Here is a 19,784-nt window from a genome sequence, read left to right on the forward strand (position 1 = left end):
GACATTGGTGGTCATCACTGAGAGTGAACTGGCTGAGCTTGCCGAAGTCTGAAGTTCAGAGACTTCAGGAGGGCCCGGTGGGGATCATTGACAGTTCTACCATTGAGATCGTCAAGAATACCAAGTCTCTTGGTGTGCACTCAGTGGAGAATCTCACCTGGTTCCTTAACACCAGCTCAATAGCCAAGAAAGCCCAGCAGCGCCTCTCCTTCTTGCGAAAGCTGAGGAAAGTTTATTTCCCACCCTCCATCCTCACTATGTTCTACAGAGGATGTATTGAGAGTATTCTGAGTAATTATATCACCGCCTGGTTTGGAAACTGTACCATCTCAGACCATAAGAGCCTGCAGAGGATAGGGAGATCACCAAAGATTATTGGGGCCTCTCTTCCTACTGTGGCGGATATTTATGACACGTGATGCATGCAGAGGGCAAATAACATTGTGAAGGACTTTTCACACTCTCTTGTCTTGATCCATCAGAGCCAGAGTGTATATAAATAGGCCCTTTCAGGTGGACAGACAATGCTGCAAGCAGCCTTTTAGGGCTACCACCTGAAAGGTGAGTCCACAAGTGAAGATTTTTCTCCCTTCTGCCATCTGGAAGGAGGTACCGCAACATTTGGGCCCACATGTCCAGACCGTGCAACAGTTTTCCCCCCCTCCCACCCACGTCATCAGACTCCTCAATTCCTAAAACATGCATGCACTAGTATATCATGGATTTTTATGGTATCATGTTTTAATATTCAACTCTTATTTATGTAAATTTGCTCCATGGTCCTGAAGAAATGCTATCTCGTCCTTACTGTGCATTGCATTAGCAGTTATGATGTGAATGACAAATAAAAGTGACTTTGACTTTGAGATGCCAGAATTGGTTTACAGCAAGTATGATTAGCAAGGGCATCAAGGATAAGGGGAGAGATAAGGATAAGGGGCTGAGTGGAATGCATCAGTTCATGCTTGAATGGCAGGACAGACTGATGGGCTGAATAGCCTATTTTGGCTCCTATGTCTTATGGAATGAATCAATAGAAGGGATAAACTTATTTGATCTGACTTTCCAAACTATCTGTTGCCAATGTATCTGACCACAACAATCTGAGTGATCACCATGGAGTTCCTGAGAGTAGTGCTCTTAGGCCAACCATTTCAGCTGCTTCACCAATAACTCCACGACATATCAGAAGGAATGATACTGGCTGATGGTTGTACAAAGTTGAATTCCACTTGAAACTCCTGACAAATGAAGCCTGCATGCAGTAGCACCTGGAGCACGTTTATTCCCACGTGCAGGCCTGAACATTCAATCAAGGATAACAGGTGGGAAGCATCGACATTCTGAGAGTCACTGGCAACAACCATGACATAGTAACAGCAGTAGATAAGGGACAAGGTGACCTGCAGGGAGTTATTCACATTCGAACACCCCAAGACCTTTTATTACATAAGGCATAAGTTAGTAGTGTGATGAAATACTATTTATTTGCCTCAAGGAGTGTAGCTTCTACAACTCCTTGCCAGATCAGCAGTAACCCTTTAAAATGTAGGCTGCTTCATTGGCACCCATCCAGTTAACCACCTACTCTCTTCAACTCTTCTAACGTGGCTGCAGAATGAGCCATCAATAAAAATATATTGAAGTGACTTGCCTAGATTATTCTAACAACATCTGAATCCATGTCTTAATCAAGGACACTGAAAGCAGGTGGAGGGAAACGTCTCCCTTTCCATGCCCCTTTCCAAGTTGCACATTCTTTGAAATACTTTGCCATCCCACCATTTTCATTGAGTCTAAATCCTGGATCTCCCTAGCCAACAGCACTGTGATTTGAGGTGGTGACTGACATGGAAGTTTGAATTAATCATATGGGTAGGTCATCACATGTAAACTGAATCTGTGTCCATTGATTTCAAGTGGGCATGAGTTCAGATCAATTATGGTTAAAACCTAAAAAGTAGCAAGACATATGTATCCCCAGGTTAGATCTGTGCACGCTGCTTCAGAACATTTACCCTCACAAGTCAAGAATTTTATAGTTAAGGTGATGTCAGCTAGCTGGTAGAACTATGGTGGACATCCTTAATTCTGACTTCATGACAATGTAAATATTCTAAATCGATTAAGCCACTGAAGATGTTTTGTTCTGGGAACAGAAACCTAAGGAACTCAGATAGTGAGACACTGGGTCAGAGGGTGATTCATCTCTAATAACCACAACCATCTTGCTACGTTCTGGGTACAATCACAATCAATGGTCCCTGCTCAATTCTGACTGACGGCAATTTTATATGACCACTTTGGTATCACATTTAGTCAGATGTGCCTTGATGTCACTATAACCTTGCCTCCAGAATTCAAACAAGGTGCACCAAACCAACACCCAGTTCTCGCCCTCTGGTACAGACCAAAAATACCATTACATGAATATTGGAACAAAGGAGGATCACAGGGACAAACACTCACAATGAACTGCTCAATGTCTCTCTCCAGACCAACATTAGGGAGGTCAGGCATCATGTGTGCCACCACTTTAAAGCCAGCATCCTTTGCCAGCTGAAATGACTCACATACTGCTTTCACCGTGTGACCCCTGAAGAAAGAAGAGAAACCAGTATTAACTTGACAATGCATGAGCTCTCTGCAGTGAGTTTCCAAGAGACACACATCAGCAAGATACAATCAAATAGCATCAAGTGGATCCAACTGATATTTTACAAGAATCATTGACTAAGAACATTTTGAAAATTAAAAACATTACCAGAGTCAGCCACCATTCTGACCAGAAATCAATCTTTACAGATTTGTTTCAGGTGTGGATTTCGGCAAGCATGTGTAGACAGATGGTTTGAAAGTGATACCATTTTCTCCACACCCAACTGCTCAATTTGAGATGGGAGTTCTCATTATGCTCACAGCTTTTCTGACACCCAGTGATTACTAGTGGACTCAAGTGTGCACTGAACTAATCTATTATGAATGTAACATGAGACCACAAAGGGTGGGTACATCTGTAATGGAATAAAGAGGGGTGTAACAAGGGCATTTTTTTTACAAAATAAGGAAGAGAATAGTTCTTTATATTCAAGTAAGAAATAAATGGGATTTTATTTCAAAATCGTGTATCACAAAGTGTCCATATGCAAGTCAAATATGTGGATTTGCAGAAGACAATTCAGAAAGCACCCCTCAAGAAATTTCATCTGAAGTTGAAGGTGATGAAACTGAGGAAAATGTATTAATTTGTTAAGAAATTAATTGAATATCACTGGACCGAATGAGGATTAAAGACAAGAATTCAAATTCCCCTAGTGACTTGGGGTGTTTCTCAAATTAATTTTGGCGCGTGAGGCATTAATTAAGGGTATAGAGAATCACATTATCACATAAGGATTGGATAATTTATGTAAATTATAAGTAGGTGGCTGGAATAAAAGGGGTGAAGATTAATGGACCACTATGACCACCACACCACAAAAAATATTAATTCTTCAGTTTCATGGGAATTATTTTTTAAGATTTGAGACAAAGCACGGTAACAGGCCCTTCCACCCCACGAGCCTGCACTGCCCAAATATATTCAGGTGACCGTATTTCTTTGGAATGTGGGAAGAAACCAGAGCAACTGGGGGAAACCCACGCAGTTACAGGGAGAGTGTACCTTACGGACAGCAGTGGATTCGAACTCATGATGCTGAAATAGTAGCACTAACCAGGCCGCTTCAGCCTTAAGATCTCATTGAAGGTCAGCACAAGGCCAGAATTAAATCAGGTAATGGCTGTTACCATGCTTCTCACAGGGGTAACTTTGAAAATGCCAGTCTTAAGGTTTCAAGCAATATTCACCTGTTAGTGTCCCTGGCTACATCTTCATAGACACTTTGCACTCCAATCTCCAGTCGTGTGCACCCATATTGCAGCATGTCACTGAGGTGCTTTTTTAGACAGTAGTCTGGTCTGGTTTCAATCGTGATCCCAATGCATTTGGTTTTGCTCCGTTCGGCGTACCTGAAATCAATTTAAAACTCATTCACTGATGGAGGGAGTAGCAAAATAATGAGTACCTCCTGTTGTTGTTACTTGTGAACTAGGTTAGTCAGGATATCAGGGTACACCAGGATGCCAGTAATAATGCGATTGGCACCCATAAGAAAGCAAATTAAGGTGGTACATAAAACATATGGAGTACAAGACTGATTATCCAAAATCGGATTCTCCAAAATCCTCATTTATCAAAATTTAAAATTTTTTTTTGATAAATGAAGATATCCGAAACAAATCAGAAATCCTCATCTGAATTTTTTTTCAATGGATGAAAAAAATTCACTTGACATGAAATTAGAACGACGATTGTCCCTCTCTTTTTCCATTTCTTCTTTACCTTCCTCTCTTGGCTTTTTCTCCAAATTTCCAGTCACTGTCTCCCAGCCACAAGAGATCCCTTGTCCCAGCTACATCAAGGAGAATGGCCTCCCGGCTGGAGCAGGACCATGGGTTCAATGGCATTCCCTCCTCTTCCTTTCCTTTCCTTTCCTTTCCTTTCCCTTCCTCCCTCCCTCCCTCCCTCCTCATCATACAGGAGCTCAGCCTACTACTACACATGCTCACTGGACTCCGCAGTACGCGTGTGCAGTAGACCTAGGGGAGGATTCGGAGTCGGGACTCACGCATTAGGTCCTCTTGTGACCGGGGAGACAGGAGCCTGCCAACTTCACTGGCCCAGGAAGCCTCCTCGAGGATCAGCGGTGGCAGCGTTGCGGCCAACATTTTTTTAGTGAGTATTAAACATTATTTTAATGCTTAAAAAGCCTTCCCTTGTTGTTTAAACATGGATACAAGTGATTTTCTGTTGCGACTGGGCTGTTTTTTAAAAAAATGACCAGTTATCCAAAAAAAAATTTATCCAAAATTGGCCCAGTACTGACCATTTCAGATAATTGGCATTGTGCCGTACGTCCAAACTTAAATTGTCTTGTTTTTAATGCAAATATTGATCAACTATGTGAGAAGACTAAAATTTTTGAAGCTTCACTAATCCATATGTTTTAGGAGTGCCCAAATTTAGAGGGATTTTGGAAAGACATTTTCCAAACTTTATCAACAATTTCTATGATCAAAATAGAACCATATCCATTAATTGCTTTGCTTAGTTTTTTTACGTGAGCCAGATATACTTCTGTCTGCAACTCAGGAGAAAGTTTTAACCTTTACCACGTTGATAGCCAGACGAGTAATTATATTGAAATGGAATGATGTCTCTTCATCTACCCACACACAATGGTTACATGATGTAATGTCCTATTTAAGCTTGGAGAAAATTAGATACAAAACAGATAGAAAGTTTCAATTTGCAAAGATGTGGGGCCCATTCATAGAATACTATCATGATTGGAAGAACTTTGAATGTTCCGGACATTCTCTGTCCGTTATCTGGAGGTTGCTATCCGATCCATAATTTACAAAGGGTTCCTTGATTAATTGGATGGGGTAGATTAGATTTAGTTTTTAGGTTTTTTTAAAATCAATTTTTATTTGGATTAATTTGGCAAATATGGGTTTCAACATGGTTATCGTAGATTAATTCACTAACTTGTTTCTCATGTGGATTAAAGAACTATTTAATGTAGTTCAATCCTTTTTTTGCACATGTAAATGAGATGGCTTATGTGTTTTCCTTAAAATTTTGTACAAGTTTGTGTTAAAGTCAATTTAAAAAAATTAAAAGAAAAAAAAAATTTATAATTTCAATTCCCCCCCCCCCCCCAGAGAAATTAGTGAGATTAAAGGGTAGTTAATTATTTTCTATTAGAATTCTACTCTCAAATGACTGGCTTTTAATTAATTTGTCCATATCCTCTTTACATACTCATCTTGTCACATCCTCAACAAAGTTCAGCAGGTCAATCAAACATGATATTCCTTTCATGAATCCAATTCTGCTTTACTAAATCCTAGAATTCCTCAAAAATTCCTTTTATTGTCATCTAATACTACTTTAAAAATGTAATATACATGATGTACTTCAACTTGTGTCTCCCATAAGGCAATGAGTTGCCATGAGCATTGCCTGGTGCCTCTAACAATAGGAGAAAGAGAAGCAAAGTAGAGTCCCTTCAGAGTCACTGAGTGTCCGTGGATTCGGCTCCAATGCTCCAGCAGCCTCTGCAGCTGCACGGACCCTAGATCAAGCCATTGCAACCTGAGCTCCAGATCCTAACCTCTGATACAATTAGGAAGCCTACAGCGCCCGTCATTGTGTTCTGCTGTTATATTCTTTATTAAAGATTGCAGCTCTTTCCGTACCACTGGTGTCAAGCTACCAGGTCTTTCTTCCTTAAATAATGGGGTCAAGTTTGTTATCCTTCAATACACAGGAACAATTCCCAAAACCTATAGACGTAACCAGAGCATCAGAATTTCAGTGGTCGCCGCCTCATCTGATACTCCTGGGTGCAGGTCATCGAGTCCTTAAGACTTACCAGCTTGCATTCTCAATAACTACCCTCGTGCTATCTTTTGATTAAAGCTTGGTTCCTACAATTTCTCGACGACACTAGATCTTTGATTTTCTAGGTTTTCTTTCAGATTTGAAATTGTACCTAGTGCTTTGGGCAAAGCACTACTATTCAAGGAATCTGAAACTTTCTGTGGTATAAAACAACAGCACTACACTTGTCTTTGGTAACAGTGATGAACCTAAAGGAGTTTGCAGGCAGGCAGTGGGCATCATTTGCAAGTTTCCCCTGCTGTTCCAGTTAGGGAACAAACTCTTGCACTAAAATACATTATTAATAATCTTTAAAATATTTTTTTTAATTACTTAATTTCACTTTTCACCCAAGTTTTCATATTTATCATAACCAACTGCAGATTTTATGTTCCAAGACTGCTTGTCATTAACCTGAGCAGATGTCAGAATGACTGATCTGTTCTCATGTTCTCTCCATCCAGCCTCTCTTCGCTTGCCTGATTCAACCAGAACATTGATGTAAACAGAAAAATGGTTGCATTGTCACAAAGAAGTCATTAGAGTCTAAACATAAAGGATTCAATCACAGCAACTACAAAATCATAAAAGCATCATCTACTAATAAATGGTGTATTTCAATCAATATGTAATCATTTGTGGCTTGAAAGCTTATTGAAACTCAGTGAGGATAAATTCACAGTGAAATTATTAAAACTATTTTGTGGATAGAGACTAAAATTGAACAAGTAATGGCTGCAGTATCCTTCCTCACAGACCATGTTTTGTGAACTGTTCACTGGGGAGAAAGAACCTGCAATGTCCCAATATTCCCACCCTCACCATCACCTCTTTTTCCCCAGTCAGAAACAAATTTTCGAATCCACAAACAGCCTCATTTATCCAGTAAGCATTATCCTTCTATTTTGAAAATTTCACCCTCTTTCCCCAACTACCAGATCAAAGTCAGTATACTTTCCCTGGTGACCATCTGCTGAAAATGTGAACATGGAGAATGTGTGTAAAGAGACTCAATACTTTGTGCCATTCATCAGTGTTGCCTTGATCAACACAGTGTCACGCCTGCAGATGAAATCGGACTTTACTTTCAAAATCAATGGCAAAAATCATCTTCTCAAGCTACCCAAGGCTTGGGGCTCACTGCAATCTTCTCTTTGATATCTTTTCTATCACCTATATAAGGTGGCACTTTTGGCATCGCGGTTAGCGCAATGCCTTTACAACAACACCTTTACAGCGCCAGTGATTGGGACAGGACCAGAGGTTCGAATCCCACACTGTTTGTAAAGAGTTTGTATGTTATCTCCGTGTCTGCGTGGGTTTTCTCCAGGGGCTCCGGTTTCTTCCCACAGTTTGAAACGTACCAGGGGTGTAGGTTAATGGGGTGCAAACTGGGTGGCACGAACTCATGGGCCAAAATGGCCTGTAACCGAGCTGTATGCCTACACTTAAAATTTATATTGATACATTGTCATTTCCTTTGTCTGAAACCAGTTTTTGTATTCAATTAATTCCCCAATATAGGGTCTGAAGTCATCAACAAGGAGGAATCGGGCTGCATTACCTTGTTGCACAACATCCACATGGCTTCCCTATTCCTACATCAGCTACATTTCTCATAGTACCACAGCATGGGCAGCTTCCTTCTCTGCAATTCCCACCTAACTGCAGATGGATTGTCTGTCCAAATCACTTAAAACAAATACCTGATCATTTGATCCAGTCATACCTCAGAAAAGGAATTTCCACACCAAAGGAAAAGAATGAGGGAGCAACAAAGTTTAGAGTGTGGAAAGAAAAGTTTTGCCCATTTGAAAACTTTGAACTGGCCCGTAGCATACAAAATAATGCTGGGGGTGAGGCTGAAATCACCGAAAAAGGCAACTAAAATAGTAAATCAATCAAATACAGGCAGTCCCCGGGTTAAATACGAGTTCCATTAATTAGGTCCATCTTTAAATTGAATTTGTATTTCAGTCAGAATAAGTACATATGGTCCCTATTTAGCATCAGTTAGTCAAAAATTTATCTTAGGAAGGTCACTTGATGTGGGTAGATTCCCAGAGCTCCCAGGATCGTAAGAAAATAAACTGAGAAAAAACTTCAAAAGAATTGCCAGAATACCAGTAAGGGATGTAGTAAGACGTCTAAGATACAATAATGACCAAAAACAAAAGCAAACTCAAGTAAAAACACAAGGGAATTGGCGTTGAAACAGGAGACCCGGCTCGAGGTGCCTTATGGTGAGGAAAATGGCGGGGCTGCATCAAGGCCCACTGAAGGTGTTGATGCTCCAACTGAGCAACCCACTAAGCAGGAGAAACGGGACCCAGGAGAAGACAACACTACCAACTGCCAAGTAGTGGCTGGAAGCCCTACAGGAACTCTTGAGGAGAGGCTGGAGGACTCCCTCCCCCCACCCCCACCCCCCGCAATGAGAATGGCAGGTCATGCGTCCTCGCATCTCACGCGGTGAAGCCAACGTGCACAGTAGTCACGGGGTGGAGAGGCCAGGGAGCGCGGAGAATGAGCCGGGCCGAAAGTCTAAGAAGCCGAGAAGAACCGGCGTCGGGTGCAATGTCGGAGTAAACGGCACAGCATACCTCAGTTCCAGCACCACATTGAGTGATGCGACGTCAGGGGCGGGAATGAGCTCTAGCAACAAGTCCAGCGCAGGGTCAGAAGAAACGATGAGTACCAGCAGTGGGAGTGACGAGTCTGGGGGCTATGATAAGGATCTAGACAGCGATGGAGGAAAGCTCCGAGGGGCCAAAAGGCTCAAAAAAACACTTTAACGAGGTAAAGCATGCCTCGGAGCCCTCCCTGCAAGATACGATGGAGGTGCTGGCCTCATGGAGGACAGACTCTCCCAGGCAATGGATAAAATGGTTCAGGACATGGGAGGAAAATTAGATAAAATGCAGGTTGCCCTCTCAGGACTGATGGGAAGGATGTTAGAGGTAGAAGAAAGAATGGGGGGAAAGCAAAGGTACTATACATAGTATGGGGAATAAACAAGACATGCTGATGGAGAGGGACTGTATATCGGGGGGTGGGGAGAATGTGAGATTCCCTCAAAAATTATAGTAGAGGGGAAACCGAGGATAGCACTAGATAAATTAACAGAATGGCATAAACAAGGAGGCTTACAATTGCCAAACTTCAAAAATTATTATAGAGCCGCACAATTAAGGTACCTATCAGATTTTTATCAAACAAGGGAAAAACCAGACTGGACGAGATTACAATTAGATAAAATAGGGGAAAAGATACCTGAACACATATTATATAAATGGGACGAAAAATTGGTACAACATAGAACTTCTCCAGTATTACACCATCTCCTCAATATATGGAAGAAGATTCATGTAGAAAGAAATAAAACAAATTATCAATTACCAAAACTAATATTGACGCAAAATAAGCTACTCCCTTTTACAATAGACAACCTTTCCTTTAGAAAATGGGAAAAAAAAGGGATTAAAAGAATAGAAAATTGTTTTTCAGGAAGTAGATTCTTATCCTTTGAACAAATGAGAGATAAATACAACATAACTGGAGATACAGCGCTGGCATATTACCAACTGAGATCCTACTTGAAAGATAAATTAGGAAGCAATTTGAGTTTACCAGAGGGAAGTAACCTTGAATATGTGATTACAGATACAATGTTAATCAAAAGATTTATAACAAATATGTATATTAAACTGCAAGAAAAGGAGAATGAGGAAACAAATGGTAAAACTAAACAAAAATGGGAACAAGATTTAAATATAAAGATAAAAAAGGAAACATGGGAGAAATTATGTTCTGGAACGATGAGAAATACAATAAATACGAGGCTGCGTACGATACAATATAATTGGTTACACAGACTATACATTACACCGCAAAAGTTAAATAAATGGGACCCAACAGTATCTGATAGATGTTTTCGATGTAAAAAAGAAAGGGGAACAACAATTCATGCAATCTGGACATGTGAGAGAGTAGAAAAATTTTGGGATGATCTCAATCAGATATTAAATAAAATAACAGAAAACAATATACCAAAGAATCCAGAGATCTTTCTCCTAAGTAACATAAAAAATAAAGAATTTGGAATTGACTTGGAAGATGCACAAAAAAGATTTGTTAAGATAGCCCTAGCCGTAGCAAAAAAATGTATTATGTCAACCTGGAAATTGGAAGATAATTTGAAAATACAACAATGGTATATAGAAATGAATAAATGTATTCCATTAGAAAAAATAACATATAGTTTAAGAAATAATATTGAAATATTAGAACAAGTATGGGAGCCTTACATTAAATACAATAGCGAAAACCTACCGGGAACAAACATTACCTAAGTTGATGGAAGGAGAAGAGAAGAAAAGAATGGACTCAGTAGAATTTCTGGTGTATTTTTGTTGAATGACAACATTGTCTGACTGGCTTAATGCAACCTAGATTGTATACCTAAAATGGATGAGGGGGGGGGTGGGGGGGGTGGCTTGGGAGGAGGGGGGGGGGGAGAAAAAGTCACTGTATATGTGTGAAAAAGAAAAAGTGTATATCATGGCTAACGTGATTTATGGTGTGAAAAATAAAAAAGATCCACAAAAAAAAAAGTATAGTAGTGTAGCAGTATGCTGGTGTGGGTGGGGGGGAGGAGAAGGGGGGGTGGAATGGACAGAACCAGCACTAAATGCTCCAAACTTATGATAGCTAGACACAACAGGCTGGCAACTTGCCACCTCAGCATAGTGACTGCAGCACCTGTAGGTCTGCTGAGAAGCCCTGGCCTACTCAACGTGAATGTCATGAGGTAGTACATACTCCAAATGTCATGACGCCAGGTCACCTGTTGTTTGTCTATATCTAGCCTGACAGCACGTCAGTAAATTACTCTTTTCTCTGGCTGCAGCACTGCCCTCCAATTGGCCACAACTAAAGGATCCTTACTGGCCTATCAAGGAAAGCAGATTGCAATTGCACCAATCAGCACTGAGGGGGTTTTGACCATACCCCTCAGCTTGAGAATAAAACCAGGGCTATAAGCCCAATAAAGCTCAGTGTTAACTACACTCAACTGGGGTTCGTGTCATTCTTTCTGGGAATAGCGTGTTCTTTCTGAGCTAACCTGCATGCAGCTATAACCTCTCCTGCACTATAGGCTCCGCAGAGCCATAGCTTGTAGCAGCTAGCTACACTGGCATAAAAAGATGTATATTTTGTGTCCATAGCAAACAGAGGCAAAGTGATGTGTAATTTTCCTGGGAATCCATGAAAGGTGGATGGAGGGGAAGATGGGTGCAAGGCGCTCAACCTGTCATAGTGGGGGGGGAGGGGGGGATGGTGATGACTTAAAGGATGTAGTCACCAGAGAAGGTGGGGGGTGCAATACGGGGCGACAACCGTGATAAGAAAATCATTTGGGATTAACTAAATGTGTTACTTCAATTTGCGTTTGTGTTTTTCTTTTTTTTTAAACCCTTCATTTGGTTAGTTATTTTAGTTTTTCTGTTTTTCCCCAGTATCTGACATGGCTCAGGTGGTCAGGGGCAGATGGCTGAAGACAAAGGGCTGGATGAGGAAGGGGCTCATGGGAGTAGAGGTACAAAAGAAATATAACTATAATGAGGGGGAGGCGTGGCAAGATGGCGTAAGGATCAGACGTGCCTTCCAGTCCTCTCCTGACTCTATCTTATTGTTTTGTCTAGAAATGCCCGTTAAAATTCTTTAAAAGTTTAGATAATTTCAGTGCTGTTAATTTAACTTATGATGGTACAATTGGTGGAAAAGAGCAAAAAAAAACAACAGATCATCAAAAAAACTACATTTTCCAAAAGTTCAAGTTTTGGAGCCTACCTACAGGAAAGACACCGGGACTCAGCGTGAACTGGATCCCAGGAGAGAGGTACAGTGTTCGGATGTAGAGCTCTATCTATGGTAGAGCCCCCTAAAGAGGGCGCCAAACAACCTTTAGAACAAAGGCATTTGTCAACTGTAGAGGTGGCGCTGCAAACTGCATCTCTTGAGATACAAGAACCTATACAACTTGATGTACTGGGAGAATTTAATACATTGTGGACTGGGAAAAACCCCGGCCAGCGTCCTCCAGTCATTGCTGGAGAGGCTGTGGCTGGGGTTTCCACACGCAGTCATACTACAAGGAAGGCAACCAGAATGAAGGAAGGAATAGAAGATCCTTTGGAGAAGAAGCAGAAATCTGTTGAGCCAAAATCTCTTCCAATTGAAAAGATTTTTGTGAATCTTGAATCTAAATTATCTTATACAATGCAGGGATTATCCAAGATTATGACTGAACTTGGTACTAGGTTTAATACTTTGATGAAAATACATTCTCAACAGATGGCTGAGTTTGGAGCTTTTAAGCTTGAAGTGAGAGATAAATTTAATTCGTGTGAAGAAGATATAGACGAAATACGGGATCAAGTTTTTGATGTGACCAAAATGGTCGAAGACTTACAAACTCAAAATAAAAAATTTGGTGAAAAAGATTGATTATTTGGAAAACCAATCCAGATGGAACAATATAAAGATTATTGGTTTGCCGGAAGCTATGGAGGGACCAGACCCAAGAAAATTTTTTACTGAATGGATTCTGCAGGTGTTGGGTCAAGAACATTTCCCGGAAGGTATAATACTGGAATGTGCTCACAGAGCCTTGCATAGAAGACCTATTTCATGTCAAAGTCCAAGACCTGTTTTGGTTCGTTGCTTGAATTATTACGATAGAGAAATAATTTTATGAGTGGCTATTAGAAATGCACAACAGAGAAAATCACCCTTGATGATTCAAAATAATCGAGTTTTCTTCTATGCGAATTTGAGTCAAGAAGTTATGTTCCAACGACGGGAATTCATTCCTGCTAAAGAGTTGTTGTGGAAGAAAGGTTACAAGGGAACCTTTAGATATCCAGCGTTTTGAAGGTTTTTCAAGATGGTTGCCAACCAAAGTTCTTTGATTCTCCAAAGGAAGCTATAGCATTTGCTCAAGAGCTGCCAATTACTCAGTTTCAACAGAGACATAGTCCGCCGTGATCTCTAAGGAGACAAGAGATGGAAGAAAAGAGCCGTGCTCCAAGAAGGAATGGTTGTAATGGTGACTCGGTAGTTGGAGCTGATTAAAAGAAGAGTTGTCCTTTTTTTTCTAATGTTTTTTTTAAAAAAAGGGATATTAAATAATGATGATGTTAGTTTAAGATGAAGTGAGAGTTGGGGGAGAGAACTGGATAGGCACTATTTCCTGAAAGTCATCTGCTACGTGTGAGTTATCTCACACCCATTTTTTTTTGGGAGTTACCGCATTGCGCGGTTTAGACGGGAGGGGGTATTTTTAACCTCCTACCCGTTTTTTTTCCTTTTTTTGTATTATTAAAGAGTGAAGTGGTTTTTTTTTGTTTCAATATAAAAAAGCATAAGAAAATATTTGATTGTTTAAAAAACTAAAAATTGATGTGGTTTTTTTTGTAAAGTTTATTCAGTAGATAAGGAATATCTGAAATTTAAATGTGAATGGGATGGATAAATTTTTTTTAATATTTTTTCTTTAACTTTAAGGTGAAAGGACTGGTAATTCTGGTGTATATTATTTTGATATTTTAGTTATAGAACGAAGGGAATAATGGTGAAAGTTATAAATTGAATTGTACAATTCTTAATGAGGCTTGAATTTTGTTTGTGGTTTATGCTCCATTTGTTGAAGATATAGATTTCGTTGTAGATGTGTTTTTATTATTTGGATATCTGAATTTTAACGTAATGATTGGGGATATTTAAATGTGGTATTGGAGCTTTTATTGGATAACTATTCAAGAGTAAAAGGGAAAAATGGTGGAAGAATACTAAAATTGAATTGTACAATGCTTAATGAGAGTTGAATTTTGTTTTAAGATGGTGGTTTATGTGACTAATATGATAGATGTGAAGTTAGTTGATATTTGGTGAAGGTTTATCTCTATAGAGAGTTTTTTTTTCATCTTTTTTTTCATGCTACGTTTTTTTTAAGAATTGATTATTGTTTAAGAATTTTTGATAGATAATGTTACTAACTTTACTAATTTTTTACATTAAGTTTGAGTTAAATATATGTTTCATCTTAACTCCGTTTGTTAAATATATGCATTTAAGTTTGATTTAAATATGTTTTTTAAGTCTGATATCTTAGTATTAATTACTTTTCTTTTTGTTAGTATTTTAATCGGTTATGTTTTTGTTTTTTTTGTAAGTGGGTTTTTTTTCTCACATATATTATTAACTTTATTAATTCTTCACTCTTTATTTTGGGGGGAAGGGGGTTTGACTAATTTGAGTTGGGTTATTAATGTGTAATAATTATTGGGGAGGGTATAGTTTATTTAGATTACTGATATTGTATTGTAATTTTATTATTTTATTCTTAATTTTTTAATGTAATCCTATATGTTATTCATGTTATAAAATCTTAAATAAAGTTTTAAAAAAAAAAGAAATATAACTATAATAACCCCTTGGACAATGGCTAAAAGCTTAAAATTTGCAAGTTTCAATGTCAATGGTCTGAACAATACAATCAAGAGAAAAGGAGTCTTGGTACACATTAAGAAAATGGGAGTGGAATTGGCGTTCTTCCAAGAAACCCAATTACCGGAGTAAGAGCACCGAAAGTCCAAAATAGGATGGGTGGGCCAGGTATTAGCCTCCTTATTTGGTTTGAAAAACCAAAACAGGTTGATTTATAATGGTGCACTGTTAAATGTACTCAGAATCCTGGACATTAATGAATTTATATGCCTCCAATATAGGCCGCACAATGGGATTAGGTACCTAGGGATTAAAATAGATAATAATCTAAACAATTTGCATAAATTAAATATCTCCTTGCTGGGGGTGGGGGGAAAATCAAGGAGGATGGGCAGGGTCAGCTGTGTGAAAATGAATGTGTTGCCATGACTTCAGTATCTCTTTCAGACATTGCCCGTGGTGTTACCCAGGGTTGCTCTGACTAAGAACATTGCTATGCAATAGGAAGGTAGCCAGGGTCTCTATGGAGAAATTGACTTGGGATTACAGTCTGGGCAGATTGAGAGTGCCGAACTTCAAAAAATATTATTGGGTAGCCCAGTCGAGATACATCTCCTCACTCTTGGGGGGGGTGGGAATTTGGGTGGAACTAGGTGAAGTCCTAGGAAAAATAATAGGTTAAGGAATTCCCACAGGACCCAGAGCTGTTCCTGCTGGGTAACATAATGAACATAAACTTTAAATCAAGCTGTCCAAATTCCAAATTCAATTTGTAATGATTGCATTGGCAGAGGCCAGGAGGTGCATAGCAATTACCTGGAAGTCCGACTCTTGTGTGAGTATTACCCAATGGAGCAAAAAAATGCAAGCCTGTGTTCCCCTGGAGAAAATCACCTATAACCTAAGGGGAAGGTACAGCACTTTCTAAAATGTTTGGCCACCGTACCTGAACCACATAGGCTGACAGTTATGAAGAGGACAATTTTGCCTCGTGTGCCAGTCCGCTCCAAATCCTCCCCAATTCTGGAGGGGGGGGGAGGGAGGGAGGGGGAAGAAGAGACAAGGGGTCCACCTCATTCCACCCAGAACAAGGTGTCCACCTCATTCCACCCAGAACAAGGTGTCCACCTCATTCCACCCAGAACAAGGTGTCCACCTCATTCCACCCAGAACAAGGTGTCCACCTCATTCCAGCCAGGAAAAGTCAGGGAAAAAAAAAAAATCACCCCAATCCCAGGCAACCAGGCCATGCAAGACCTATAACTCCTGATATGATTTACTCCCTTGTTGTAAATGTTTTTAATGTCTTAAGTACTTTGATTGGTTGTGAATCAAGGGTTGGATTTCGAGGGAATGGAGCTTGAACTCAATAAAAAAAACCTGTATAGATTGGATAAGGATACATTGCAATCAGTATAGATTTGTAATTATTGATAATGAGTCTAAATTTGAAAAATTATAAATAAAGTATTCAAAAAAATGTTTATCTTAGTATATAATATTTGGTATATATTTTATCTTTCAATGCATACAAAACACTTCCAAACACTAAAACATCTTAAACATAATAATAAATATACAGGAATGTACAATAATAAAAGTAACTACACATGGTCATAAGGTCCTGAAGTACTAACTATTTCTCCCTAAATAGCTTTTGCTATTTGTGGTTTTTTCTCTTCCGCCAAATATTCTTAGAGCAAATGCCAGAGGACATTCGGCTGCACCTTACAGACAAGGACTTCTCATACTCGAGAAAGGCAGCAGCCCGTGCAGATGCCCCCTGGCTCACGAAGAGGGAGAGCGAGGCAGCCCTCAACTTGGTGGCACATCCGAGAACTAGCAGACCGTCGCCCACCCCCAAGACCAAGCCAGATGAGGGCCAGTGCCGCCAACCCTGCAGATTTCAGGGAAATGACCAGGCCAGCCGCTGTTAATGGCTGCAATGGCTGGCTGCACAAACAGTCTCCTTCATGTGATGGACAGGTCAACCAGTAGATCGCCTGATTCGGAGTCCCGGCGCACATCATCAGCGACAGAGGCGCGCAGTTCAAGTCTGCACTGTGAACCCAGATGGCGAAACTCCTAGGGGTGAAGCTCCACCACACCACGGGATACCACCCGTAGTCCAACGGGTTGGTGGAGAGGTTCCACAGGCACCTAAAGCCATTGCTTATGGCCTGGCTCTCCGGACCAGATTGGGCGGACGAGCTACCCTGGGTCCTCCTCGGGATTAGGACAGCACCCAAGGAGGACCTACAAGCCTCCGCGGCAGAGATGGTGTATGGCACACCGCTTTCCCTACTGGGTGAGTTTTTCGGTTCAGACCCCGACACCGCAGCCACCGACGCAAACCTACTGGCGGACTTCCGCAGAAGACTGGGCTCCCTGGCTCCCCCACCCCCAACATGCCATGGCACCTGGCCAATCCACCTCCCCAAAGAACTCGATTCGGCTCAGTTCGTCTTCATGCGAAAGGGGCCGCAGGGCACATCGCTGCAGCGACTGTACGAGGGGCCATACAAAGTCTTGCACTGGACCAGAGGAATTTTCACCCTAGACATTGGGGGGAGGGAGGAACATTTTATGGTGGACCACCGAAGGTGGCCCATCTAGACTTATCTCAGCCGGGGCAGACAGCCAAGCCCAAGCTGCGGGATGCATCGCCGGTTCTGGGCAGGGGTTGTATGGCAGTGCACTCGCTCAGGGCGAACCGGCCCCACTTGTAACGCCACGTGGCGGGGCAGTCCTGGGAAGATGGCGCCATCGGGAGTTTCTTCCCCAGTCGAATCTCCCGCGTGGCGCGCGCCCCCAGGAAGTTTCTGTGACGTCATCACACACAGGGCAACTGCGCCAGTGCTGCCCTTAGAGGGGCATGCGCCAAATTCAAATAAAACAGTCGTTAACAACCCTCAATATGGAAGTTGTGTCTCTCTCACTGCTCACAGCACCACAGCACAATGAATATTGTTGGTTGCTTACATCCAGTCACTGGAAATCTGGACTGTTTCATTCGGTCAAGTGGTTGAGTAGCAAAGGTTGGGATTGCTCAGAAATCCCCATTTTACTTGCCACTTGTTAGTAATCAGAAATAGACAAAAGAACCCTTGAAATGTGAAACAGAGGAAGGAAAGGAATAGAGTTTTATTATGTCAACCTATTCATTCACCAAGTCTGAAGTTGGACCACCTCATCAACTGGGATACAGATCTGCAACATTTTTAACAGGATGGGAAGGGGTGGATGGAAATTTATTCATAAAATCCATATATGGTTTCCAAAAACTAAAAATTTTCAACTCGATTTCTTAAACTATACGTAATTTTTTCTAAAGGTATACAATTTTGCATTTCACTGTGCCATCTACTTAATAATCCTTCATAATAAACTTCCCATGTTATCACTATACATTTCTTTGCAACTGCTATAGCAAAATTTAAAAAAATTTCTTGGCATTTATCCAACTTAAATTTTATATCTTTTTCATATATATCCCCAAGTAAAAAAAATTCCTGGATCTTTTTGTATCTTTATCTTCATAATTTGTCCTAATAATAAGACTCAAATCGTTCCAAAACCTTTTCACAAGACCACACTGAATGTAAAAAAAAGTCCCTATTTCTTTTTTTACATCGAAAACACTTATTGAAATAATTAGGGTTAAGTCCATTTAATTTATATGGAGTATAATATAATTGATGGAGAAAATTATATTGAACCATATGATATCCAGCTTTAACTGTATTCGTAACACTTTCTTGACACAATTTGGACCATATTTCCTCTTGAATTTGTATATTTAAATCTTTCTCCCATTGCATTTTTGATTTTATATATATCTTTTTTTATTTGTGGTTTCTTGTAATTTTATATACATGAGTAATAAATTTCTTGACCCTGGATGTGGGTAATTGAGTGCAAACGAGGATGTTAAAGTATTAAAATAAAAGGACCAGAGATGAGAGAAAGGGAGATTAAAACCCAGACCATTGAGAAATCATGATTATTTCTTGCAGAAACAGAGAAAAATAAAAAGTAAAAATGTCATCTTAACTTTCCACCTGAGGTTTTTAGGAGTTGTCCCAGCTTTGCCAACATTGATTATAACAGGCTCAATTTGATTAAGACTCATTCGAGAATCTGATAGGTCAAGACAAAGTAGATGAAAAAGTGTAAGGAATGGCTACAAAGCAAACTCTGCACAGCCACATAAAGAGAGTCCCACAATTTAAAATAATCCATCCAGCATGTCTATGAGCAGCAGCAGTCATTTGATTTTTTTTTAATTTTAGAGATGCAGCACAGTTGCATCTTTCCTGCCCAAAAGCCTTTGCCGCCAAAATACACCAATTAACCCACAAAACACGTAGGTTTTTGGAACATGGGAGTAAACCAAACAACCGAGAGAAAACCCAGTCACAGGAAGAGCATAAAAACTTTGAATTCAGGTCGCTGGCATTGTTATAGCATTGTGCTAACCTGTCATGTTTCACGTGACTCAATTTAAACTTTGTTTGAAAGTTCATCATGAAGAGTTTTGAAAGGCCCTACCTATGAGGATGTTGCAGCTCAGAATGTGAGCATCTGCCTTGGAAAAGCTGGTGAATTACAGACTATCTGTGAGAGGGGTGCCCTCTGCTGGAACGATGCAGCTATTACTTATGAAGCTGTGGAGAATCTCTAGCCGCTTTCAGGTGGCCAGAATACCCCAACTTAAAGCCACCTAAAATAACCAAATGTGGCTGTTGGGAGGCCACCTGAAAGCTGAGAACCCTGACCTGAG

General features: G+C 40.3%; 1 protein-coding gene and 1 long non-coding RNA gene across 6 annotated transcripts in view; one reads left to right on the top strand and one right to left on the bottom strand.

Moving 5' to 3' along the window:
* elp3 (elongator acetyltransferase complex subunit 3) overlaps positions 1–19,784 on the bottom strand; it is a 147,886-nt gene that overhangs the window by 79,004 nt on the left and 49,098 nt on the right. For all 5 annotated transcript variants that reach the window (XR_011340272.1, XM_069885914.1, XM_069885912.1 and 2 more), the window contains 2 exons: positions 3,850–4,011; positions 2,470–2,596 (listed from right to left, as the gene is read on the bottom strand). Coding sequence is in view for 4 of the 5 variants with exons in the window: in XM_069885914.1 (XP_069742015.1) it covers positions 2,470–2,596; positions 3,850–4,011 (289 nt within the window). In the remaining variant the exon portion in view is untranslated. The remainder of the gene's footprint in view (positions 1–2,469; positions 2,597–3,849; positions 4,012–19,784) is intronic.
* Positions 4,434–7,111, top strand: LOC138737575 (uncharacterized). The gene is made up of 2 exons (XR_011341030.1): positions 4,434–4,777; positions 6,955–7,111. It is a non-coding gene; the product is annotated as an uncharacterized lncRNA (long non-coding RNA).

Source organism: Narcine bancroftii, chromosome 6 (assembly GCF_036971445.1).
Source record: "Narcine bancroftii isolate sNarBan1 chromosome 6, sNarBan1.hap1, whole genome shotgun sequence".
NCBI lineage: Eukaryota > Metazoa > Chordata > Chondrichthyes > Torpediniformes > Narcinidae > Narcine > Narcine bancroftii.